Raw genomic sequence first — 24008 nt, 5'->3', positions numbered from 1 at the left:
TGATCAGAAGCCATTAGCAATCCCCATCCATTTGACGGATCTTAATAAACATAGGGCCAGAGCTTGGCCAGTTCCCAGGGATCTGCACTGCCACAGGTTCTCTCAGTGGTGTGGCTGTCCTAGAGGGAAAAGTGAGGATGGGAAACAGATGGGGTAGCTCCAAATTAGCAGAGTGTGGAGTTTGTGTTACCATGCTCCATGCCTCCACCTGCTTGAGAAGAGACAATGAAGAGGCAGAGGAGTTTGACACTTCAAGCACTATGTTCCAGTCACTTAAAGTCCCAGGGCCTCATATTCAGTCTTACAGCCTCCCTCAACATGGTATCACTCACTTCCACTCTTTCAGCCAGGCACATGGCCAGCACAGATCTCTGCAAAGAGGCAGTGGTCTCTTCTTTTACAGACAACTGCCTGCTCTTCATCCATCAGACCAGTTGACAACTTTCTCTGTGTCAGGCACAGCCTGTAGGGCAAAATGAGCATGCAGACTCCTAGGACACCTCTCCTTCTGGGCTGTCCTGTAGCACCTGCCTCTGGAGCTCACAGTAGCAGTGGTCCAGGACAGAACATGGGGCAAGAAGGGAAGGGAGCAGAGTTCTCCTTCCAGGAGCATGGCTGTGTGCACTCCTGCTGATTTCTACCAACTGAAAGGTCTAGCTGAGGACTGAGAGACCTCAGTCACCTTCACCTTCATGGAAATAGCTATAGGTATTAGGTGCTTATCAAAATTAAGAGATTTGGGATGGGAAGGAGCTGTGTAGACAGACTGACCCACATCTGCAACAGTTCAAAACTATCCAACAAGCACTTTTAGCTGCCCTATTCTGAGGTGCAGGTCAATGGCCTGGATTCTCTATAAGCCTGAGGACACAGGCTAGAAGTCAAGAGAACTAAGAGAGGTCTGGTCCCCTACATTCTAGTGCTACATATCCCTGCAGGACCCAAATAACACTTGTATTTCATTCAGCAAGGGATCCCATACATCACCACAGCACTTTTGTGTGTAAACATTTTATTTTCAATGAATTTTGGTACCACTTGCACTCTGCTCTATATTTACTTTAGTCTTAGCATGGTAGAGAAGGTACAAAAATATTGTACGCTCTGGATATCGTGCCTCTCCTGCCAGTCCCAGATGAACCTACAAGGTGCCTGTTCTCTGAACGGAGCAGGTGAGTGATTTCCTGTCACTCTACTGAGGACTGAGCTGGCAGACTCACAGAAACTGCACAGATGGATAGGAGGATCTCTGTTTTCTGAATCAACCACAATTTTTTTTTTTAAAGCCTGCAATTTCAAAATTAGATACGCAGAGTCACAATAACCAAGTCTAAATCACTGAGACTGAGGTATCCAGAAAACAATACTGTTCCTAACCCACTGGATATAGAAAGCATTTTCAAATCTCTGATCACTTCTGATGATCATAGTTCTCTGGGTAAGCAAATGCCAGAGGGAGTACAGGTGGGCAAACTGTTCTCTTAGTGACTTAACACCAGGCATCCTCCTTGGAGCTGAGGCAAAGGTGGCAAACTCTTCAAAGCACTTCCCTCTCCCCAGCAGCAACACCTCAGTCTTTCCTGGATTTAGCTTCTATCGGCTGCTCTTCATCCAACTGTTGACTTTGGCCTGATTGCTGGTGAGCTGGGAAACGGTGGGGTTTTTTTTTTTTCTATTTCTGTAAAGGAAATGCAGAGCCAAGTACCACAAGAGTATTACTGGTTTTTCATCCAGCCTGCCTCACCCTCTCCCCAGCCAAAGCCTGACAGACCACAGCAGGGTGGATGGCTTGAGGCACTGTGGAGAGAGTGAGTCCTGGGCAGTGTGGTCAGCAGGGAGGGGCACTAACCCCAGACAAGGCAGGGGCTGGAGAGATGAGGATTGGAAATTTACTCTTCCAGCTGGAAACAAATCTTCTGATGTTCATGCTGAATATCAGGGAGAGATGACAGAGACTATTGAAACCTAAGGAGCAATTCTCAGAAGGGCAACAATAGCACTGGCCAAAAGAAATCTGAAGACAAGCAGCTCTCAGAGAAAAAAACTATCTTCCCAGGGTCCAGAAAACCCCATCTCAGGGCCCAACAAGCTCCATCTCTCCAAATATAACCAGCTTGCTGCTTGGCATACAGTTGCTGACTCCAGGTACCCAGAAAGGACACGTGCTGCCCTTGGGACTGGGAGCAGAGTCCCACGGAAGGCAGCCACTGCAGCACTGGTAAGTCCACCCCAGCTACTCCAGACTGCAGCCTGCATGTGCATCTCCATGATGAGTGGGCTCAGCCAGGACAGGGCCTGAGTCATGCTCAGCCCCTGATAACCTGCCAGGGCAACAGACAGGTTCTCCCCTGGATTTTAAATGCTGAACAATATATTTGGTGTCTGTCTTGTCCATCTGCCTTTCCCTCTGGCAAGATGCCCTCCCTGCTTGGGGCCACAGGGACCAAAATCAGTGATTCACTTCCCCCTTGGTAATGCTCAGCAGTTGCTGATTTTCCACTAAAGCATAACAGAAGAATGGGCAGCCTTAACACCAGCATCTGTGTGTATGGGGGAAAGAGAAGCAGCCAGCCTTGGAAAGCAGTAAATTGACTGCAAACCAGAAACTTCCCCATTCTTGGATTCCAAATAGGTTCCTCAGCAGGCAGAAAGGATTCATGGCTCAGTCGGCAGACCCTGGAGCACAGGAGAGGCATTGCTTAGAGAGCACTCAAGTTTATTATCAATTAGCTCACAAACATGCTGACGAGGAAGACAGCTCTGTTAAGACTCAGGGAGGAGAGGGAAAGCCACACCATACAAGGTACCTGACTTCAAGCCCACCCACATTAGGTCCATAAATCCTGGCTCAGTTTATTATCTCCAGGGGCAGCAGAAATACCACTGAAACCTGCCTGTTGTCCCTGCTGCTGGTGTCTTCAGCCCTGGTACCTCCCATTCAAATGAGGGAGACCATGAAGTCTGCAGCCCATGCTCCCCAGTATTTGATGGAAGGCCAGGGAAGGTCTCCTGCACAGAAGAAGCAGCTGCCAGCCTCCCACAGGCCTAAGACCTTCTTGGGAGAGCCAAGCAGAATCTATGTACCATGAAGGCCACAAGAATGACCGCTCAGTGCCTTTGTGCCAGATCCACAGACACCTACAGCCAGATGTCACGCAAGATGGGACACAAGACACAGGCACCTGGACCATCACAGGGACATCAAGGTGCAAGTCATCCAAATCTTTCTTCCCCTTCAAGAGCTCTAGAGCTGCCATTGGCAGAGTGTCGCTGATGACACCCTTTGCCTTTGTGTGGGAGGGCACAAACAGCACTCACAAAGTGGGGCTGCAGGGCCAGGAACATGTGTCAGGCTCCCTGCTGCAAATTATACTCTGTCACTGGCACATGCCAAGAGTCATGTCAGTCCAGAACCCAAGTGCCAGCCCTATCCCTCACCACAGTGACTAAGAAGCTCTCACAGAGCTCACATGGCTCTCATTTGGGGCTCTCACCTGTGCCATATTGCAGTGGTAACTCCAGCCGCCTGCTCCCCTTGACATATGTGCCAGTGGCTCTGAACCTCTCACTACAAACTGTAGCAACAGATGTGCAAGTCCGTGGGACAGCAGAGTCAGCAGCTGTCTGCTTCATGCCACCAAGCTCAGACTCACCACCATCACCATGGCATCTTCCTTCTTCTGGCCCCCAAAGCAGTGCTAGTGCTGCAGAGCCATCCTAGCTGACTCCCAGCTTGCCATGTATTGTATGAGAACAGAGAGGGAGAGGGCTGTGAACTCTAATTTTATCTGTTCAGAGTTGCCAGACACCTCATGCGTAACTGAACCGCTCTAAGCTCACAGACAACTAACAAGTTCTTTTTAACCAGTCTCTTGGGATCCAACTTGCTTCTTAGCCAAAGTGGCTGCTCACATGCCTCCACACAGCTCTCTGCTGACATTAAATGCCCTTCCCTTGCCACATGTGCCACACATGCCACCTGCCACTCTGTTGAATTCTCTTGTTTGCTGTCATGTATTAGGCAGTGAGCAACTGACTCCCTGGAAGAAGTCCAACTCTCCAAGTATGGGAACAGCACCTGCCTGGCCCAGCGAGGCTGCAGAAACATGCCCTGCTCAAGGGCATGGCATCAGGTGGTCACCAGGAGCTGCAGATTGTGCTCATGGTTGGATCCATCAGACCTTAGTGCTGATCCATAAAATGGCCAGAATCACGATTTCCAAATGCCAAATGTGATAAAGAGCTGTCTGCAATCTGCTTGTCTCCAGAGCTGAAGTGCAGGCCAATGCCAAAAATAAAAATGCAGCCTGCAACTGCTCTGAGCTCCAAGTGGAGCCAACAGAGGAACCATGCCAAGTTACTTGATTTAAAATGCCACATTTGGGCCATACCTTGAACACTCCATAGACTAAAACAGGGATTTAGATGGTGAGGGAGAAACTACCACCTCTCTGGCAGAACTGCTCAGGCTGGCCTGTGGTGCTCAGCTGCACACTCCTTTGGGCTGGAACAATGAGAAAGCTGCCCCAGTTGGCAGGGGCTGGTGCTGAGCAGCACAATCAACAGGCACAGCACTGCTGCCTAACGCAGTCACACAGGCAGTGTCACACCTTAGTGATTAGAGACACGTCCAGAAGCATCCTAACAGCTGCCATCACAGGCAGGTTTCCATCAATGTCACCATCTTACTGCACACATCACCCCATGGCTGCAGCCTGTGCACCATCACAAACCCCTGCATAAGCTGCAGGCATAGTCAGAGCTGGGCTGTCAGTCATGCAATGTGACCACCCCACTGAGGTTTCAACCTCCCACCAACCACAGCAACGCCTCCTTTGCCCCTCTCCTACTCCCCATGCTCCCCAGTACAGGGTCCTACCTGGCAGGGAAGGATCTGTATTTAGGGCAGTGGCATACAAAACGAGAGGACAACATATCAACCTGTGCTTGTACACACAAGCACACAGATCTCCATCTCAAAGGGCCCTCTGTTTCCACAAGACACAACAGCTGTGAGCTGAGGGCCTGCCTGCCATCTAATGAAACCTGCTGCAGAGGCATTAGCAGAGAAAAGCTCAGTGTTGGTTGCAGGAAGGTCACTCATCTCCCTCATAACACAGTGAGAAAACAAGCACGCTTGAGTTTCATTTCCAGCTTGCTGACTAGCAACACCCACCCCCTTCACTAGGCTGCCAGCTTCAAAGCCCTGGAAAAGCACTTTAGCCTATTCATCCTCGCACCCACATGTACCCCTGGGAGTGGGGGAAGCCAGCTGCCTGCCCACTACTCTACACAGGACACAGAGAGGGCTGGAAAAGCCTCTCTCATCCCAGGCATGTGAGTGGGGTGAAGAGTTTGTGGCTGAACACACACACACAGCATGAGAGTAACAACGTGAAGAGATGTGTGTAGTGCTCTCATCTGAAGAAGTGAAGGCTTTTCATCTACAGCAGGTGGTCTCCCACTCATCCTGGGAACACTGTAGATCTAAGACATATTTTAAGCTAAAATAATGGTTAAACACCCAGCAGGATGTCCTGGCCTTTGGATCTATTACCTCAGTGTTGTTAGGTCTTCTCACATTGCTCCATCCCCAGCCACACACGGGATTCCTGCACCTGCAGTGCTCAATCCACAAGAGCTGAGTTGGGATGTAACCTTTGCTAGCCACTCTTGAAGTCTCATCCCTGCCAAGGATCAGGGAATGAGCATCCCGGTGATTTTCAGTCTGTACTGTTCTGCACTGGCTCCCTCCCTCCACTTGCTTACTAGCTGAATGGCTAGTGGCTGTCTGGGAACCAGGAACACTCCTGGCCACGTAAGCATGATGCCTGATGGCAAAGCCAGTAACTTCAGGAGTACCATGACCATCAATCTGCTCTATACCTCTCTCACACAGCCTTCAGTACGCACACCAAGGGCTGTAAGGGAGGAACAGATTTCACAGACTCCTCAATGAGAAGGGATGTGGAGCCCTGCACCTGCTTTGGCAGCGCCTGGACTCTAGTTCTGCAACAGCAGAGCTCTAAAGTCATAGAGAAGGCAAAGCTCCAGTGTCATTATCAACCTGTCATTACATCCCTGGAATAGTTTGGCACATTGCTTTTTAGAAAGCCATACCATTGAAAAATTACCACGGCCACCCTGCCAAGGCTACAGGCAACCTAATACACTCTGCCCCATCCTGATAGCCTCAGCCTCCAAGTATGCTCCTCATCCTCCGAGGCCAACATTTGGCTCAGTTTTGCAGATGTGGGTCTGTTAACCATTCCCCTCAGCTCCCTCCCTCCCTCCCTCAGAATTCTTTCCAATTTGTCAAGATCTTTTCTGGCAATAAAGAATACTCAGAGCAGGAGCTCAGGGTGTACAGGAAAAAAAACTCATCTGACTTGGGTCCTAAGCACAGTCAGCCCCTAGTATGCACCACATGCGTTACCCTCCATTGACTAATTTTCTTTTCACTTCTACTCTGAAATATCTTAGCCTCTCCTTCAGATTTCTTCCTTCCACAGAGGATATTTTCCCTTCAGCAGTAACAGATAAGATTTTTCCAGCCTGAATGTCTTCTTAATTCCTGCCTGTGTTTCATTTCTGCCTAAATGAGAGCCTTCACACAGGTGGAAAAAAAAATGAGGTGGTGTGGAGAGCAAGGTACCAATCCCACCAAGCACCAAGAACTCAGGGCAGCATTTCTCAGAGTGCTTCTGAAGAAAGGAAAAGAGAACAAGTAGATTTTATATGGAGACTTTTAGATCTTAATTTCAACCACTTCTTGTATCAAATCAACTTCAATTAATCCCTTGTTTCCTGCTAGCACTGGTGATTTATGTGAAACATTCACAACTAAAGAGAACAGTTTTGATTTTAGTGAAGTACCAGTTTAAACCAAAAAAGGCAACACACAGTCAGGTATGAGAAACTGCAGCAATCCACAGGCACAAGGGAGCTGAAAGCAAGATAGATGGCAATCCAAATTCAGGCATTAGGAAAACTCTTCCCAGCATTTGATCATGTGGCTTTAGTGCTCTTCTAACAACTTTCTTTTTTATACAACTGCTAGATAAATTGTATTGTCATAAATGTCCCAAATGATATATGTATAGTGTATAAAATAGGCTATAAACTGGATTTTCTGGACTACCTTACCTACCACATGTACAATGTATTTGCCCTGCACCCTGCTCTCTTGCATGGAGTCTCAGATTAAGTAGCAGCACTCTTCTTTCAGTTAGAAGGAAAAGTACATTTGAACTGCCTAAAGGCTGCATTAAGCTATAGGGATGGCTCCCAAGGAGGTACAGAAAAAAACAGGTCTAATATAAAGACCATATTTGGAGTTTTAAAAAGGGGCCTGAAAGCCAGCTATTCTCCTGCTGCTCTGAAGGGTATGCAGCCCCCCAGAAAGTAAATACATAAAACATATAAACCAGAATGGTGCTGACAGCTTTAAAACACTAGAAAATAAAGCAACTGAATCTGGTGCCAGACTAGAGAAGGTATATAATGTAATTTAAAAATAGGAGTTTTTTTTATATAAGAAAAATGGCATTTACACTCCTCTTGAGTAGGTTGAATTTTTCCTTTAGGCTTCTCATCCAGCTTGCCAAGGACTTTTGACTATGTCAAAGCAGGAAAGGGGCCGAGATCTGGAGCTTATGGAGATCTCATTGTCCTGAGTGACATATTTTCCTTTTCACATATTCTCACCCAGAGTGGCACTGGCTTTTTAGTTTCAATTTTTTAACAATGTCTCAGATATCAACTCAAAGTTGGCTTTAGATCAAGGAATGTAAATGTTTGGCCACCTTGTAAAAACCATACTGCCAAAGGGAAGCACCTTAGAAAGCTGCAGTTAGGGCTTATCTGCATTGAGAAAATATGCTGTTCAAGTTACAAACATAGACACTGTAGTGGCACAAGGCTGGCACCGGTGTTTTACCCCGGGAATTCAACATCATGTACTACGGATCTCCTGGGCTGGTCCCATACCAGATGAAGTGGGAAAGCTGCCACAGGCCATGCCACAGGAATGCACTTAAACAGGGGGATGCTTCTCATCAAGGGCTGGCTTTTATTTTCTCTGATATTTGGATATTGATAAATTGTAGCCCTCATAAATGTGGACTGAATGACAGTCATAAGTGAGCAGAAGAGCAAAGATGCATTCAATAAGTATACAGCTAGTATAGACCTCCTCCTAGTGCTAGACATATGGTGGACAAACAGTCCTGGACACTCGTCAGCAACCCAAGTAAGGCAGTAAGCAAGTTCCCCTTTTTCTCATAAATGTGGAAAGTTCAAAGCTGGCAAGACAGGAGGCTCCAGATCCTGCTTTAACAATTAAGACAAATCTGCCTCTGTTTGGAGCAGCATCTTTAAAAAGCAAGTGACCTTGCAGTGAACTTTTTGTTCTATCTGCTAGTCCTCAGTCACAACAAGCTCATCAAGCTGATTTTGCCAAGCCACAGTTCTCAATGTCGTGTTTTAAGTGGCGATCCCAGGGCAGACAGCTTTGTATCCATCCATGGGCTTCATTCCCCTTTGCAAAGGATCATGCTTGACATTTGACTACCACCAGGACAGGATTTTCAAATGAAAGAGAACAATTTTCAAATGGGGGTAAATACACTTTCTTCATCCAGCAACCTCTGCCACATACCCAAGATCCTCCCATCTGCTTGTTCCCTGCTGTTCTAATCCTTTGCTTCCAGGAGAGAGAACAGAGATTTTGGCAGAGCCTGCCTGCTGGCATGAGGTTCCCAGTGTTCCCAGGCCAGGAGCACTTGCACAGCTCCTCAAGGGCTGCATATAGCACTTCCTCTCATCAGGAAGGGAGGAGATGTCTCCTCCAGGGTGCTGCAGAGGAGAGTCTGAGATCAGAAATCAGTGGGCCAGGCATGTTGCAACTCAGCCTTCTTCCTTTTCCATCCTGAAAACACCAGGCAACTCCCAGCAACTGCCTTGCCTAAACAGAACCCTCTCAGAGGAAGCTCCCTGCCCTCAAGAGCTTAGCTGCATTAAGCTGTCTGCACAATGTCTCAGCACCTTACACCACAGCTATGTCCCTTTCTCTTGCCTGCGTTACTGGGGAAATGCTTTGCAGGTCCCAGACATCTCTGCTTCTCATCCCAGAGGAAGGATGCCTTGCTTTGCAAGCAGCCATCACCCAGCACATACATCCCATCCAGGCAGCACAGCTCCCTTGCACAGATGCTGGCTACAGATTTATGCACAACACTACTGGCAGAAGGGACCTTCTCAGGTGGCAGCAACAGGACCCTCCATACACACTGCCAGAGACAAAAACATCTGGTCAGCCATCCTGAAGGTAAGGGGCAAGGGAACAAACCCTTTCCACTCCCTGCTAAATAAACATGAATTCTGCTGATACTCCAGCCTTAGGAAAACAAAGCTGTTTCCATTTAGCTCGGCTTCTGGGCTGAGGTGCAACTCCACCCGCACAATCATCCATCAGGGCTTTGCTTCTCCAGGCAGAGATTCAGGCTGAGATCAAAACGAGGGGGGATTTGCAGCTAGTCCATGCCAGGAGGGTCTCTAACACCCCCAGGATTTTGCTCTCCAGAGCACTTGCTGTTCCAACTAGCACAGAATGGGGGGCCTCTCAGCTTCTGCAGCAGCTAACAACTCTCCACAGGCTCTCAGGACACCTGACTCCAAATCTCCACTGAGCCACAGACTGCTGAAGGGATTTGGGAAGTGGCACTCATTGCTTAGCCTGTATTTCCAGGGATGACAGTTGGAGCATCACCAGCTCTGGTGTCAGTAAAGTAGACCCAGAGCTGCCTTCTCCTAGCCTAGTCCTTCTCTGGACAAGAGTTGAGCTCAAGTGAGACTGAATACATCTTCTTCTTTAGTCCCAGGAAGGAGACAATGCACACCATAGAGGCAAGCCAAGGATGGAGTGGTTCTTACCCAGTACCTCTACAAACAGAAACACTAATGGCTACATGTAACTCCACAGCACCATGCCTGTGCTCAGCACAACATTCAAGCTGACCTTCACATCCACATCTTTCCAAGACTGCCAGCACACCCAGAAAAGGATCTATGACAGCTACAGTGGGAATGCCCACAGGTCCATTCATTAGCCCTCACATCTGATAGGTGAAAATACCAACCAACCAACCAGTACACCCAGATGCATATGACTGGTACAGCCCTCTTGCTCAAGGAGCTGCCACTTTTCACCGAGGGTGAGAAGGTATGCTGAGGGCAGAGGACTGACAGTAACATCTCCTGCTGTCCCAGTTGTGCTTCCTGGGCTCTCCTGGCAGGGAAGCCACAGAAGGCTACTGTGGCTCTGGAGGGCATGAAGCAGGAGCACATACATACCAGAAGCAGAACCATGAAAACATGACCATGTCTGGGCATGCTCTTCACCAACACTTTATGGGCTCCTACAGATTCCCAAAGATTTCCTCCAGACCAGGTTACTTCCCACAGTGAAGGTGCAGTCATGATAAGCAGCAAGTCCAACTAGGTGAGGACAATAAATAATGTTAAAGCAGTCCCATCACTCAGGTAAGTGGGGAATATTTTGGTCCAGGCAGTTCCTAACTAATTCAGCTGGCTGCTGTCTTAACTCTCTCTCTCTCTCTGAAGACTCATTTCAAAACACATTGAAACCAAAAGCAACCCAATTACTTCTTAGAGACCAGCTCTCTGTGGAGGATTCATAGGTTTTGTTGCATGTTTATAGGGAATCTAATATAGTACTGTTCTAGTGCATGGCTTCAGAGCTTCTGATAGTTAGCTCTGTACAAACAAACACAAATAAAGCCAATATAGATGCAAATTAACAAAAAGAGAATGCAAATTCACTCATGTGAGGATTGATTTCCTGTCTTGGAACAGCAAGACAAGGCTTAGATGTCTATAAACTCCTACTCTTGTGCAACTCCTGCTTGTAAGCAATGTAAATATAGAGGGAGGCTGGGGACTGGATATTTGTCCTGGAACTCAGAGTCTTCCCACAACACTGACCTAGAATCACCAGTGTCCTCCATTCACTGAACCATTCAAGAACTTCTTCTACATCTTCCTTATTGACAAATCAGACAAGTAAGCCAGCTCCTGTGAAATCATGCCAGGCTGACTGGGAAAAGTCAGTGTCCACCCTCATCCTGGTGCAGACCATGGACCTGACAAGCCAAGCTGCTCCTCTCACACTTGACAGTGTAAACTGAACTCCAGTGAATGCAATTCTGAGTTTGCAGTGCCTAAGAAAAAATCCTCATACTTGCAAACATGAACAACCACTACCTAGCTCTTTTAAGACAAACTTCTTGCTTTTGCTCCTCCAGCCCAACTGTATGAAGAAAGTTTCACGCAAAAGCACAGAAAGTACTTCAGTGGAAAGAGATGATGTTGTCACTGCAAGTTCAGACAAATCTAAGAGTCTGGTTTCATGAGACAAATAACCAACCTAGAGAAGTGACTTCCCCACTCCTCCTTTCCTCCCCTTCAGTGCTAGACTTGCAGTTCTGTCCAGTTCTTCTGGTCTCATAATCTTCCAATAAGCCAATTTAGTCCATTGAAGTGGCAGAAAGTTGTCTTTGGTTTTGCTGTGTTCATTTTTTTTTCTGGTTTACTGAACTGAGCCAACTCACCCAGAGGACCAGATGGGGACCAACAAGTGAAGCAATGGGAGGCAATGGCCAAGACCATGCCTTTAGCTGCAGATGCTCCCTCTTACAGGCTCTGCAGCTAGCCCAGAAGTTGGCATGCTGAAAGGGACACTCAAAAACTTTTGGGAAATAACTCTTCTAACAGCAACAAGACTTTTAAGTCATGCAGTACCACACCATGTTTTAAGTTCCACAGACCACAGAAAATATCCAAGTGACTGAATTGTACAGAAGAACACCCAGGGGCAGAAGAGAGGCATTTCAATGCAGATCAGTGCCAGGGTGCAGGCAGCCCTCCACCTGCCTGCAAAGCAGGGCTGGTAAACATTGCGGTAAACATTGCACAGCACTCAGAGGAGTGGTGACAACTCCCTCTTGGAGAGATACACAGTGGCCTCAGCAAATCCTTCAGGACATCTCCAGAAGGCAGTCAGTGGTGGACATGTCCCAGTGTCCTACCTGTGGACATTGCAAAGGATGATAGTCAAATTCTCTTGCTGAAGCATCAGATAAAGGTGACATCCTATGGCCTTCATAGGGAGAGAAGGAGGAACAGCCCAGCACAGTCCTTAATGGAGTCCTATTTCCTTGGGATAGTGCCAGAGGATTTAAGGTACATTGGGCAGCTGGGCATTCAGCAATCCCAGTTCAGTGATCACTAGATGCTATGTCTGACTGACTGGACAAGAATGCTCTGCCAGTGCCTGCACAGCCCTCCGTCCTCTGTGTGGAGCCTGAGGTCATGTTCCTTACAGGGAAAGCCTTCAACAGGTGCTGTATCTCCAAGGACACTGCTCTGCCTCCCCTCCAGTCCCTCTGCACAGAGTGGTAGCACAGAGGGGCAGGAGGAGGTCATCACCGCAGGGAAATTCACCAGCAATGCCCAGGATTACAGGCACGCGAGAGGGCTGTATGCTCACTTGGGCAGCAAGCCTCTCTTACAGCAGCAATGACAGAGGCTTGACCACCTCTCCCTGCCAGCATCACCTCTGCATTTCCTGAATTTGGTTTCTATCAGATAGTCTTCCATTTGGGCACCAAGATATGTCAGCTTCAGTGAACTAGGTGCCAGTAAAATCTTTGCCAGTCATTTGAGCTTCTCCAAAGTTGTTGACAGCCAAGGGTCTAGAATTGTCTCCAGCCCGTGCATTGCCTCTACTTCAAAAGAGACAGAAAGGCAGTAGCTACTGTAGGAGCAATGGGCACATTGGAAACAACCTGCAGGAAAATAGAAAAACAAAGGCCAAATTGCCCTCTCCTCGTGCAGCTCCAATGATGTTGACAGAGAAAGCCAAGAGTTCAGAGAAAGTAAAGGAAAAACTGAAGTTATATCCTGGTTAAGCACCTGTAAACTGTTGTAATGTCTTCCTGACTGTGACTGAGGGGCTCCTGCTGGAAGCCATGAGAAAATTCTCTGCTTAATAGCTACCAACAAAACCAGCCTTTCTGGGCCAGCAATTGAGTGAACAGCTCCAAGAAATACAGGAGCCTTTAGGGGTGATGCAGTCTAACACTTTGCTCCCATGTTCACAGACTCTTACAGAGAAGTGCAGATAGTCTAAAGAAACCTAATATGTGTGGGTTGTTGTAGCAGGCACTACTCTCAATGCTCCATCCCCAAAAAAGCTGCTGGCACACTAGCAGTGCTTCTTAGGGAAAGACACCTCTCCCATCTTTATTGCTACATTCAGCAAAAACAGCTGCAGCTCCAGCCGGACATCACAAAACACAAAGTTTTGTGAAAGAGTGGTAGCTCAGACACAGGAGCATCTCAGCATTGTTCTGAGGCAGGTGCACTGAAGTGCTAGGTCCTTCCTCTCTGAAAAGACCAGATGATGCCACAGTTCATCCTGAGCTTAACACACTCCTCAGAGTCCCTCCTGCATGGACCTCTGAGCTCCAACAGCTCCATCTTTGCTTCTGTACCCAATATACAGGCATCCACCTGGGTACCAAAATTACTCAAACCAAAGCAAAATTACTCAGAAATGTACAACAAATGGCTCAATAATTTCTAGAGTCTGCCAGGAGACGTCTCTGAGTGTCACTGTTTTGCTAATACCAGCACTTACAAGCACACCTCAGATGTATGTACTCTTCTGTGGGTACTACCTGGATACATTGCTCTAAACATATCCTCTTGGGAAAGAGATTTACCCACCACTCCTCTGTCCACCCTGCTGCTACCATGAAGGCTATTCACCAACAGGACAAGGGCAAACTGATGACTTTCACAGTTCTCCTTCCTCATGGGATCATCATTAGCCCGTCTCATTCCTGTGTATGCCAGGGGACATTGACAAAGTGCTGGAAACAAACTGAGTCCCTTGGAGGGACAGCAGGACCTGACCCCCTTATGTCAGCTACCACAGCCTATGGAGGAGTTTTTATCAAGAGCTAAGTTGCCTGGTCTCCTGAAGCAGAGACTGTGACCCAGCTGACCAAGGTGTTATTTGCCTGAGGGATCAGCAGAGCATCATGCCAGGACTCAGGTTTGACTTACACAGCTGGGACGTGCCGTGGGATGGGTGCCTGAGCCCCTCGTGGGGAGGCATCCTGCCCTATTGTGCTGGTCCTCCTCCGGAGGGAGCTTGTGGGGGGCTGGAAGGCAGCAGCGGCACCAGGCGGGTGGTACTCCTGCTCAGGAACAACTTCTTCACACCGGAAGCCCTGGAAGCCTGAGCGACAGGTACAGACCTGGGGGCGGCTGCAGGAGCCCTTGTTCTGGCATGGCGGGTCGCAGACAGCTGAGGAGACACAGAAAGGCAGTTAGTGGACACAGGACTTTAGCCCCATGGTGGTGACACCCAGCTGGGGCAGCACAACTGGGACAGTCCCGTCTCATCTCTACAGGCAGGTGACCTTCAGAGTCTTGGTGTTACAACTGCTGTGGGCTCCTAACACAAGGTCACCTCTATACTCCACACTGGTCTCTGCAGAGCTCTTCTCCAGCAATACTTATTTCAGAAAGTTCAGAAATGAGCAGCACGGCCTGCAGAGAGCACATGGCTGCCAGCATTGGCCAGAATGCTCTGGACAGGACTAGGTCCTGATTCACAAAGCAAGGGATTGCATGTTACCTTTAGTCTGTTTTGGGGTCTGATTTGCACAGTGTCCCTGGCCTGTCTCCTTCAGTTTTCCTTCCTTCCCCCCTGTTCCCCTTCCAGCTTTCCTTCCACAGCTGATTTTGGAGACACTCAAATTGCTCCACTGCTCCGGGGACTTACAGTTCATTAACCTTATGCCTGAATCAACCTCTGAGCCTGTGTGTTCCTAATTACAGCACATCAGCTTCAGTTTGCGCCCCGGCAGGAAAGTGCTATTAATTATACACAGGACCCTAACACTTCCCAAGTCAATAGATGCCAAATTGGGTTTATAACCCAGGCAGTGGCAGCCAGGAATCCACAGATTGCTACAGTAGGACTGGGCTCATTGTTCTGAGCAAGGGTGATTGAAAATGCACTGGAAAACAGTGTTGTCCTTCAAAGAAAGAAAGTGCCAGCTGGTCAAAGGGTAATGAAACCTTGTTGGCCAACACAAGGTGGACACTAACTGTGAGTTTGTGGGTCCACAGCTAACCTCCACTAACCTCCTTGAAACCCTGTGAATGGGTTTCAACCCACGAAGCCACTGCTTCTGCTGAAACCCCCTCTCCCAGGACTGCCCTGGGGGGACTGCAGGGGCATCTCACCACCTTTACACACAGATACAGGGCGTCCCTCCCCTTCCAGCTGTGCTCTCCACTCCTGTGAGATTCAAGCATGCCTGCGAGAAACACTGCTTCTGGACACGAAACATACAGACAGCTCATTCCTCGTGTGCCATCCGTACATCATCCTGCTGTCATCAAGTGAGAGAAGTCCTTGTGCAGACACTTGAATTCCTTTCACAGCAGTCTAGCCCCCACAACCCAAACTAGCCTGCCATTAGTTTTTCCTAACTAGATCAAGGATATGCTCACTGGAATGCTTCATGTGACATTTATTACCATGTTAACACTCAGGAAGAGAGGGAAATCTCAAGGAAAAGGAGACCCCAAGTCACGTAAGGCTGTATAGGTTAAAGCCAGAGGTTTTGATGAAATCTCCCAGTAAAATAAATCAGCCAACACTGCAGTCTCTGGAACAGGGACAAGGTCCCAGTCAGGCAGGAATTAAGCGTCTCTGGGAAGTCTGGCACTCCAGAAGTTGATGTAATTTATAATACAAAACTCAGCTGTGATTTAAATAGGCTGCCAGTCCCTACTGTTATCTCCCAATAAATGCCTGGTTTTTAACAAAGGCCACCAGCCCAGGAAGCCTGCCATTGAAAACAACCACTTCAGATGCTGAAATACTGCAGAGCCACGATGCTGGGACCTGGAACCACAGCAGTTCTCACAACCTCTCCCACCAACAGAGTCACCTTAGACTGTACCCTTCAGCAGGAAAGCGGTGATAAGTGACCAGGCACTCTAAAAAGCCCCTAAGGCAGTTTACATTGAGAAGAGGAAGAAGGGAATGGGATTAGTCTTCTGGTCTCTTCAAGCAGGATGAATGGGGAGCTGCCCTAGCTGAAATATATCAGCTCTAGGATTAATCCCCTTCCTAGTTGCCTTTACAGATTCAGGGAGAACTTGAAAGCTTTAAAATTTGCTGGTTTTCACTCAGTTCAGCTATGCAATATAAGGAGAGCAGCTGATCAGTCAGTGGCAGCACTGCCAGTGACAAGTGTGTGAAATCACTAGTCAGGGCCCCAAAACCATAACATTAGCTGAAGAAACAAGATGGTTAAAATACTTATATATATTTGAAATCTTTCTCTTTGCTTTCTGTTTTCTGACCTCAGGGGTTACTTTGAGGTGTTGCTCCCCAGCTTGGGGTACTATAAGCAGTTTCTGTTAAGATGACAGTCACTCATTTCTCCTCACTGGAGTCTCATGTAGTCACCTGTTGCAGGAGCTGGGGATTAGGGGAAACAAAAATAGTCATCTCAAAATTCTTAATAAAAGAGTAAGACTTGGAGCACTGCTGAAGTGTCCCTAATAGAAAATGTGGTTTGTTCAAGAACACCTAGCAGTGCCCTCACAGATCAAGTCTAGTCTTTAGTGCATGAGGTAAGTTTTCCCAGCAAGGTCACACAGCAGACATGACTGTGGCATGACTCTGACCAGCCAGCCAGGCCTGTCAGAGGGGAATGCTACCAAGTTCAGCCTTGCTTTGCTTTGCAGGCACACCTGGCCCAGGGTTGTACAATGACATGCAAGGTTAACATTCGATTGCTGAGTCCCTGAAGCTCTGCTCATGCTCTTCGTCTGGGAGAGTGATGTAGATCTTCACTGTAAGCAGCTCCTCTGCAGTTCCATTTAAAATGCAGGGGAACCTGTCTATCAGCTAGGGCCTCCATAGGAAAACTGAGAAGGTGCTGAAGGACTTGTACCACTGGGGTTATTTAGTCCACTTTCTCATGGAAAAGTTGTGTATGTAAACTCAGTTCTAACTTATAGCTCTGACTGTGGAAGCACACCCAGAAGGGATGCACAGTTTACCGTAAGTGAGATCTGTGCAGAGTGACAGGGAGGTAGATCAACAGCAATGCAGGAATAACAGAGAGAAAACAGAACTTCAGTGAAGAACAGCCAGGGTTCAAAAAACCCTATAGCTACTGTTCAGAAGAAAGACAAATGAAGAGGCATGTGAATGTCATTTTGCAGATGTGGAAAAGCCCTAGGGATGCTAATGGGACTGTCTGAAGTCACACTGTGAGGCCACAGCAGAGCCAGAGACACAGTCTGGAATCCCTGCACCTTTATTCACCATCTTAACTGCAAGACCATCTGTATAAGATTGGAAAGCACATTAGTTTATTTAGTCCTTCCTGACACACTGATTAAAAATGTTTCTTTTAAACTTTAAAATATTCATGTCAGGAAAAAAGCTCATGCTGCATTCCCAGCCCAGCCCAGGGTACTATCTCTGGAAGCAGCAAAGAACCATCACGAATAATGCTGATGAAAGTGGAGGCTGATAAACTAACATGGGGAGGCTGAGCATGATGAGCTAATAGGCAGCAGCTAAGTTGCTGACAAGTGTACACTGCAGCCACTACAGCCCCGAAAATGAGGGCAGTGCAAGGGGGCATCTGGCTACTTGTGTATCTACAGGTACGTATAGGTTTCTTCTCCACCAAACTGAAAACATAATGGCCAGAGTCTCACTCCAGAACAAAGTTAAAGAGGCAGAAGGTTGAACCCTTCAGGCCTACATTCATATGCAGCTCACTATCCCTAATGGCCCCTTCTGAGAGAAGACCTCTGGAGCCTCACTGCATACAGCCCCTGTATGCAGCTCAATGTAATGACCTGGCAGTGTGTGGGCAGAAATCAAGCCCACTGCAAACAGGCAAGGTCTTCCTTCTGAGCCCCCTTATCTCATTTCTGCTTTCCCAGGAGATGTTGTTGCTCCAGGGAAAGATATTTCTCTTTTTATCTTCTCAGTCACAGTCTGAAAATTCCACAAGTCCTCATTGCAACCTTGGTCCTCAAATCTGAAACATACAAAGAGACACTTCCCTAAGGCTGGAGTTAAGTCATATGCAGGGATATTGAAAGAATAAAGCACCTACAAAAACATGGGTGAAGGAAGAAACCACCACCCTTGGTAGATGAGAGAAAGTAGATTATGGCAACAATTTGACATATCCTCTCTCCTGTACCCAGGCTCAAATCCTTGAAAACCAAGTATCTGTCCAACACCTGAATACCCATTCTTCCATGTTTCATCATTCTTAAGAGGTTCCCTCTGGCTGCATTTCTACCTCAATGACTTCCTTGATACGCCACATATCAAAGGCCATGGGAACAGACATTAAACAGCATTACAGTGCAGAAACTTAACAGGGATGGGCTGTCCAGCTTGCCTTGGCAGCTTTAAAAACAGCTGTATGTCTCCAGCAGCTTGAACTCCAGCAGAAAAGCTCAGGGAGGGAGATAGCTGGGAATTAAATTATGTTTATACATCACCAGTCTCCACCAAAGACCTGCCTGAGCTTTACCATCCCCGGTCAGGGGGACACTTCAGGCCTGATCATGTTGACACTGTCCTTTTAATGAATCCTTGGGAACAAGAGCTCAGCACCTGAGCAATCACTAGGCAGCCTGAGTGGCTGCAAGCCCAGATCTACTGCTCCTACCAAAATCCCTAATGAGAGAAAGATGCTGCCATGGCTGGCCCCGCGCTGTGTTTACAGACACTGTCTGGCAGCACAGCACGCTCTCTACCGTTTGGCTTCTGTCGGCATGGGGGAGAGGGAGAAGGGAGGTGAGTCAGCCCTTGGCCCCCTGCTCCCAAACAGCGATTGCTAATGCAATTACCCCAGCACGGCCAAAGCGCCGTGAGATCCCGCGGCAAACAAAGCTGAGCCTCCTTCCCTGCTTAACATCTGGGCAGCTGCTGCCGCTCAAGTAAAGGCAGATGCTCTCGCCTGTTCTGGGCTGGGCGCTCCCACCCGGGCCGCTGCCTGTGCTCCTGCCCTCCCAGCTGGCCGAGCGCCAGAGGCAGCCCCGCACCTCCCTGGGACCAGGCAGGTACACGGGGCCAGCAGGCCCTGGCAAAGGCCCACAGATGAGCTGCGCGGTGCAGCCCTGTTGTTCAGGGACAGGGATCACAGCAGGGGCTTGTTACCCTTGTGTCAAGAGTGACACAAGAACAGACGAGAGGCGCAGCGTAAAAAGGAAGAAAAAACACTTTAATGGAAAGGAAACTTTGGCTTAAATAGACGGATATGATACATTTTATTCAATTGGTAAGTTAATAAAAACATCTTTCTCACACCCTGTTTTTGAGAGGAACAGAATAGCAAGGTGGAAAAACACCACCTGTAGATTGTTTAGATTAACAAGTTATCACATTCTTACAACTTTCTAAAAATTCTCACAAGCTACTGCGAGAAACGATTGCTGTTTCTCTCTCCCTGACCAGGCTGGTATCTACAGGGGTTAGTCAGAGCTGCAGAGCTATTGAGGATGGAGGTGACAGTTCTCTTGTCCCTGGAGTGCATTGCACTGGTGCCTACCCAAACATCTTCTCTTCCAGTGCCGTGTTAGGGAGCCCACAATGACTGCAGCCCACAGGGCTGTTCCAGAGCTGCCTGGATGAGCAGAACACTTCATACTTCCTCTGTGGGTAGGCAGGAGGGTCCTGGCCAGGCAGTTTTGCACTGCAGGAGTGCTCTACACCTCACTGCCATTTTAGGCACCCCATACTCCAGCCCCACCCATCCCAGCCCTTGTGCCAAATCCATTAATTGCTTTTGTTAATAGCACTCAGAAAATTTGCAGCCCTGATTCCCCGCTCAGCATCAGCAATACTCACCCACATGAGCACAGCCCCAGTCTGCCGGTTCTCAGCTGCTGGGACTCTCACAGGTCTTTGCTCCAAGCAGGACTCCAAGTGAGAGCCCAAGGCTCAAAACTCACACATAAATTTTCTACTGCAATGCCCTGCCCCAACAAGATCCTGCCATGGATGGACACTAATAACAATAATGAAATAAACCCATAATTACTCTGCGTACTCAGACTTTGCTGGCAGACAGGAAGAGCTGACCTATAGCCTGGCAGTCCCACAGCAAGGTTGTGGCACTGCCTCCACAGACCCCATGATTTATCTCCTACCCTGGCACAGTGCTTGGGGAGTGTGTGGGCTCACAGAAGTATTGAAGCACTTTTTAGAGGTACATCCTGAGGCTTGCACTGGCTGAGACTGTCATACTCACGTTTGATGCAGCGGTTTGTGCCTGGAGCTGTGGTCCATCCTGGGCAACACTGTCTGCCACAGACATTTGGCCTAAGCAGAGAGACAAAGCAGTGTGGTTAGGAGAGGGGGAAGCTGAGGTCTTGCTGCAGCCATCACCTCTGAGTCACCCACAAAATTATTTCCTGAAGCATCTGATATTTCCTTCCAGATGGACCAGCAGCTGAGATCAAAACCAGTGGGACAAGGGCTGAGTTGTTTAAGTGTTTGGAAAAGAAACCCCCAAGGACTGTGAATGCTGCAGTGTGAGCGATCCCTGAGAGAGGAGCTCCCTTTTGAACTGGCATTATGCTGGATTCCTGGCACAGCACTCAGAGGAACCATTTTCCTCCTGAGAGCAATTGGAGGCCAGTAGCCAAAGATCATTAAAGATCTCATGGTTCTTCATGGTACTGGGTGTAAATTGGGCCCAATTTCAACTTTGGTCATAGTATCTTGCCTCTGCCAATGTCCTGAGCTGCTCCAGCCGAAGACAACACTTCATTCTCCACCTAAGTGCTGCTGCCTGTTGCTGTTCATTGCTCAGCCCTGCCCTGGCAGTGATGGCACGTCAGAAGCTGCACTCTGGGACACTCCCCAGCTTGCTCTCCCTTTGCAAGCACCCCAGTCTTGCATTTGTGATCTGTCTCTAGTGCAGTGACCCAGGGTGCTGAGGACTCTCTAGTGCTATGAAATTTATGTTACCTGATGTGCACAGAGTTACACTAATTCCAAGATGCTGAAATAATCTCCATGAGTGTTGAATCCACGATTTAGTTACTTTTTGACTGCCCTTACATAAATGACATACTCCCCACCTCTCCTTTCTTATGTGTTTTCAGGTGGGGATGACTGTCAACATACAGCTATCATAGACAGTGCTGGGCCTCTAAGAGGTGTTCTGCAATGCCCAAGCAGACAGTTAATGCTGCTTCCTCTGGTCACATCATATTTAAGTGTCTATAATGAGAAGGAATAACAAGTTCCAGGGTGCTCTCCAAGAGTATTAATCATCATGGAGGGAAGATTTTAGAAATAGGTAACCTTTGCATGTCGAGGTAGATGAGAAAGAACAGTTGTCAAAAGATAGAAACTTAGAAATAGCCAGAAAGCTCTGGAAATCCTCTGGAAAAGAAGTGGAGGGTATGGTTTATTTCTAATGCTGGACAAGGCAGTCAGAGCTGCTGACAGAATTTACAGGAACCACAGAAACATGCACATTTGTCTTCTGGGTTGACTTTAACATGAACACAGCAGGGTCAGAGGAAGATCCTGCTCTAAACTGGCATCCTTCTGACTCCTGCATCCACATGGCCTGAGATGAGACTCCAGAAATGCCAAGGCTCAAGCTGTGGCGTTCATGTTTTAGGAGGGCCAAGGACAGTGGGTGGCAGGTATGCCAAGGATTGTTCTGGTGTTCACAAATGAAGCTGCCTGCAGAGGTACAATTGCTCCTTGTGGGAAAGGGAAGTGGTCTGAGAAGCCACATCATTTAGAAGTGTTACTAGTCCTTCAGGATCAGTGTTTTATTAACCTGGGCAGATTTTTATAGGGACAAAGCACTTAAATTCCCTTGGTGTAACTTCCTGCAAGCAGAACAAGACAAAGTAATTCTAGCACCCACTCATATCTGCTCTGGCTGGGAAAGAGCACCAATTTCCAGCATTTTGTCTGTCAACTCAAAGAGATGTATAAGTCTCTTCCTTAAGACATCCTCAGAAAGCATACAATAAAAAAAAATTCCTTTATTTACTGCATAAGAGCTCACAAGGCCTTAAACACTTTTAAGGTGTCCCGATCAGTAAAAAGAGAAAACCATTGAGCTGGAGCAGGTCTTTGGATAATTAAAGTCCTGAGAGGGACTCTACTCCAAGCAGCAACATAAGCAGCTTTGCTTAGACTGTCACAGCTCCCATTCTTCCTTTGGCACAGGTGAAACACACCTCATAAGTCATATTCAGTCTCTTCAATGAGCAAAGCCTTTGCCCTTTCCCACCTCAGCTTATCCAGAAAATCATATTTCTTGTGGGCAAAATAGCTACCTTCTCCAGAGAAGTTGTTTTGGCCTTGAATCATACTATTACTTCTTTGTGGGATTAATGTTTAAATTTCATCTACATCTCTCACAGGCATGCTGGAGGGAGCATGTTACTAGCTGCTGTCAATGCCAACACCAAGGCAGAGGTCATAGGAAAAGAGATACGAGGCCCAAGCCTGAGCAGACAAGACCACTCCTCAAGTCATGAAACCCCTGTTGGGTTCAGCACAAATCTCTTATTCGTAGAGCCACTCTGTGTCACTGCCAACCCCAGACATGAGTTGCCAGCCCCAGGTGAAGGGGTTGGTGTTGATGCCAGCAGCAACCAGGGCGATGCTCCTGGAGGGAGGACAATCTGGCAGGGGTGCCCTCAGAGGCAGGGGCAGAAGGAATACCTGGATGGGAATGTTCCTTCCTGCCATAAGGTCCTGGATGAGAGAATGGGAACAGATGGAGGCAGGGAGGACCTCCTAGACTCGAAATGAACAGTTGGAAGGAACAACATGTAGGTTGTGCTGGAGGGTAGAGAAGAACCACAACTATTTCCTGATGAAAGCCCAGTGAGCAGGACCTCACAGAACATGAAGCACAGGTAAGCAAGAGTATCAGCTGCAAGAAAATAGCTATGGGAGCTTTGCTGCAGGGGACCCATTCCTGGGCACTTCTGGTTCTACTTCAAGTATTTTGTTGTCATTTGCCTGGTTTGAGCACCATGGAGTTTGTGCTGCCTTGCAAAGAATTCAGAATGAATTCCATTAAATTTAAGGAGCATGACATGTTTACAACACTGTGGGATGGTGCTTGAGAGAGAGTGGTGGCTTCCACATCCATTTGTCCTGCTGCACATGACACCACAAACACTTTAGGCAAAGACGTGGCTCAAGCACAAGCCCCCTGTGGGACATGTCCAGCCCTCAGCCTCTCCATCCAGTGCTGCTTCTGGAGAACAAACAAGTGGCAGGGTCCCTACAGATCTGGTGTCACCACAATGGGGGTGTCTCCTGAGGAGCTACCTGCAGACACTGAGCAGCCTCTGATCACCCTTCATTGCACAGGGAACAAGGACTTCCAAGGCATTGGGCAGAACCGCCCGGCAAGAGGACCTGCTGGGTGCTGTGACATACCGAGCCCCTGGCAGACCTAACAGCGACATAAGCCAGAGCCATGATTGTAACTTTGAAGCATTCAACAGCTGCCTGAGCTTAGCATCCAGGTTTTCTCCTGCTTACCCACTCCTTGGAACAGGAAGCACAGCAGAAAGGAAATGGGAGCATGACTCACACCCTCATCCAGAGCAGCTTGGGCTGCAGGGGGACCAGAGGATGAATCGGCACGTGGAGAGGTCAGCAGCTGTCCCAAATGGAAAGCAACTCAACTCTCAACAGTCAAAGCAGAAGGGAAGACAGGTCCACACGTAGGTCTTGCAAACTGAAGTTCCACTGAACCTCATACTAGATCACATTCCATGGGATGCCCTAATCCCAGCCATAACACTGATGCCAAAACAAGCCTTCATCAAACGATCAATCTTTCCTATCTCTGTCTCCT

The 24008-nt window shown here is 48.0% G+C and overlaps 1 protein-coding gene across 1 annotated transcript in view; it reads right to left on the bottom strand.

Annotated features, from left to right (window-relative positions):
- LTBP2 (latent transforming growth factor beta binding protein 2) overlaps window positions 1-24008 on the bottom strand; it is a 72116-nt gene that overhangs the window by 43080 nt on the left and 5028 nt on the right. The window contains exons 2-3 of the mRNA XM_053981418.1: window positions 20406-20476; window positions 14152-14395 (exon numbers count right to left, since the gene is read on the bottom strand). Of these exons, the coding sequence (XP_053837393.1) occupies window positions 14152-14395; window positions 20406-20476 (315 nt within the window). The remainder of the gene's footprint in view (window positions 1-14151; window positions 14396-20405; window positions 20477-24008) is intronic.

Source organism: Vidua macroura, chromosome 6, assembly GCF_024509145.1.
Source record: "Vidua macroura isolate BioBank_ID:100142 chromosome 6, ASM2450914v1, whole genome shotgun sequence".
Lineage (NCBI taxonomy): Eukaryota > Metazoa > Chordata > Aves > Passeriformes > Viduidae > Vidua > Vidua macroura.
This window is presented reverse-complemented; position numbering and strand designations above follow the sequence as displayed.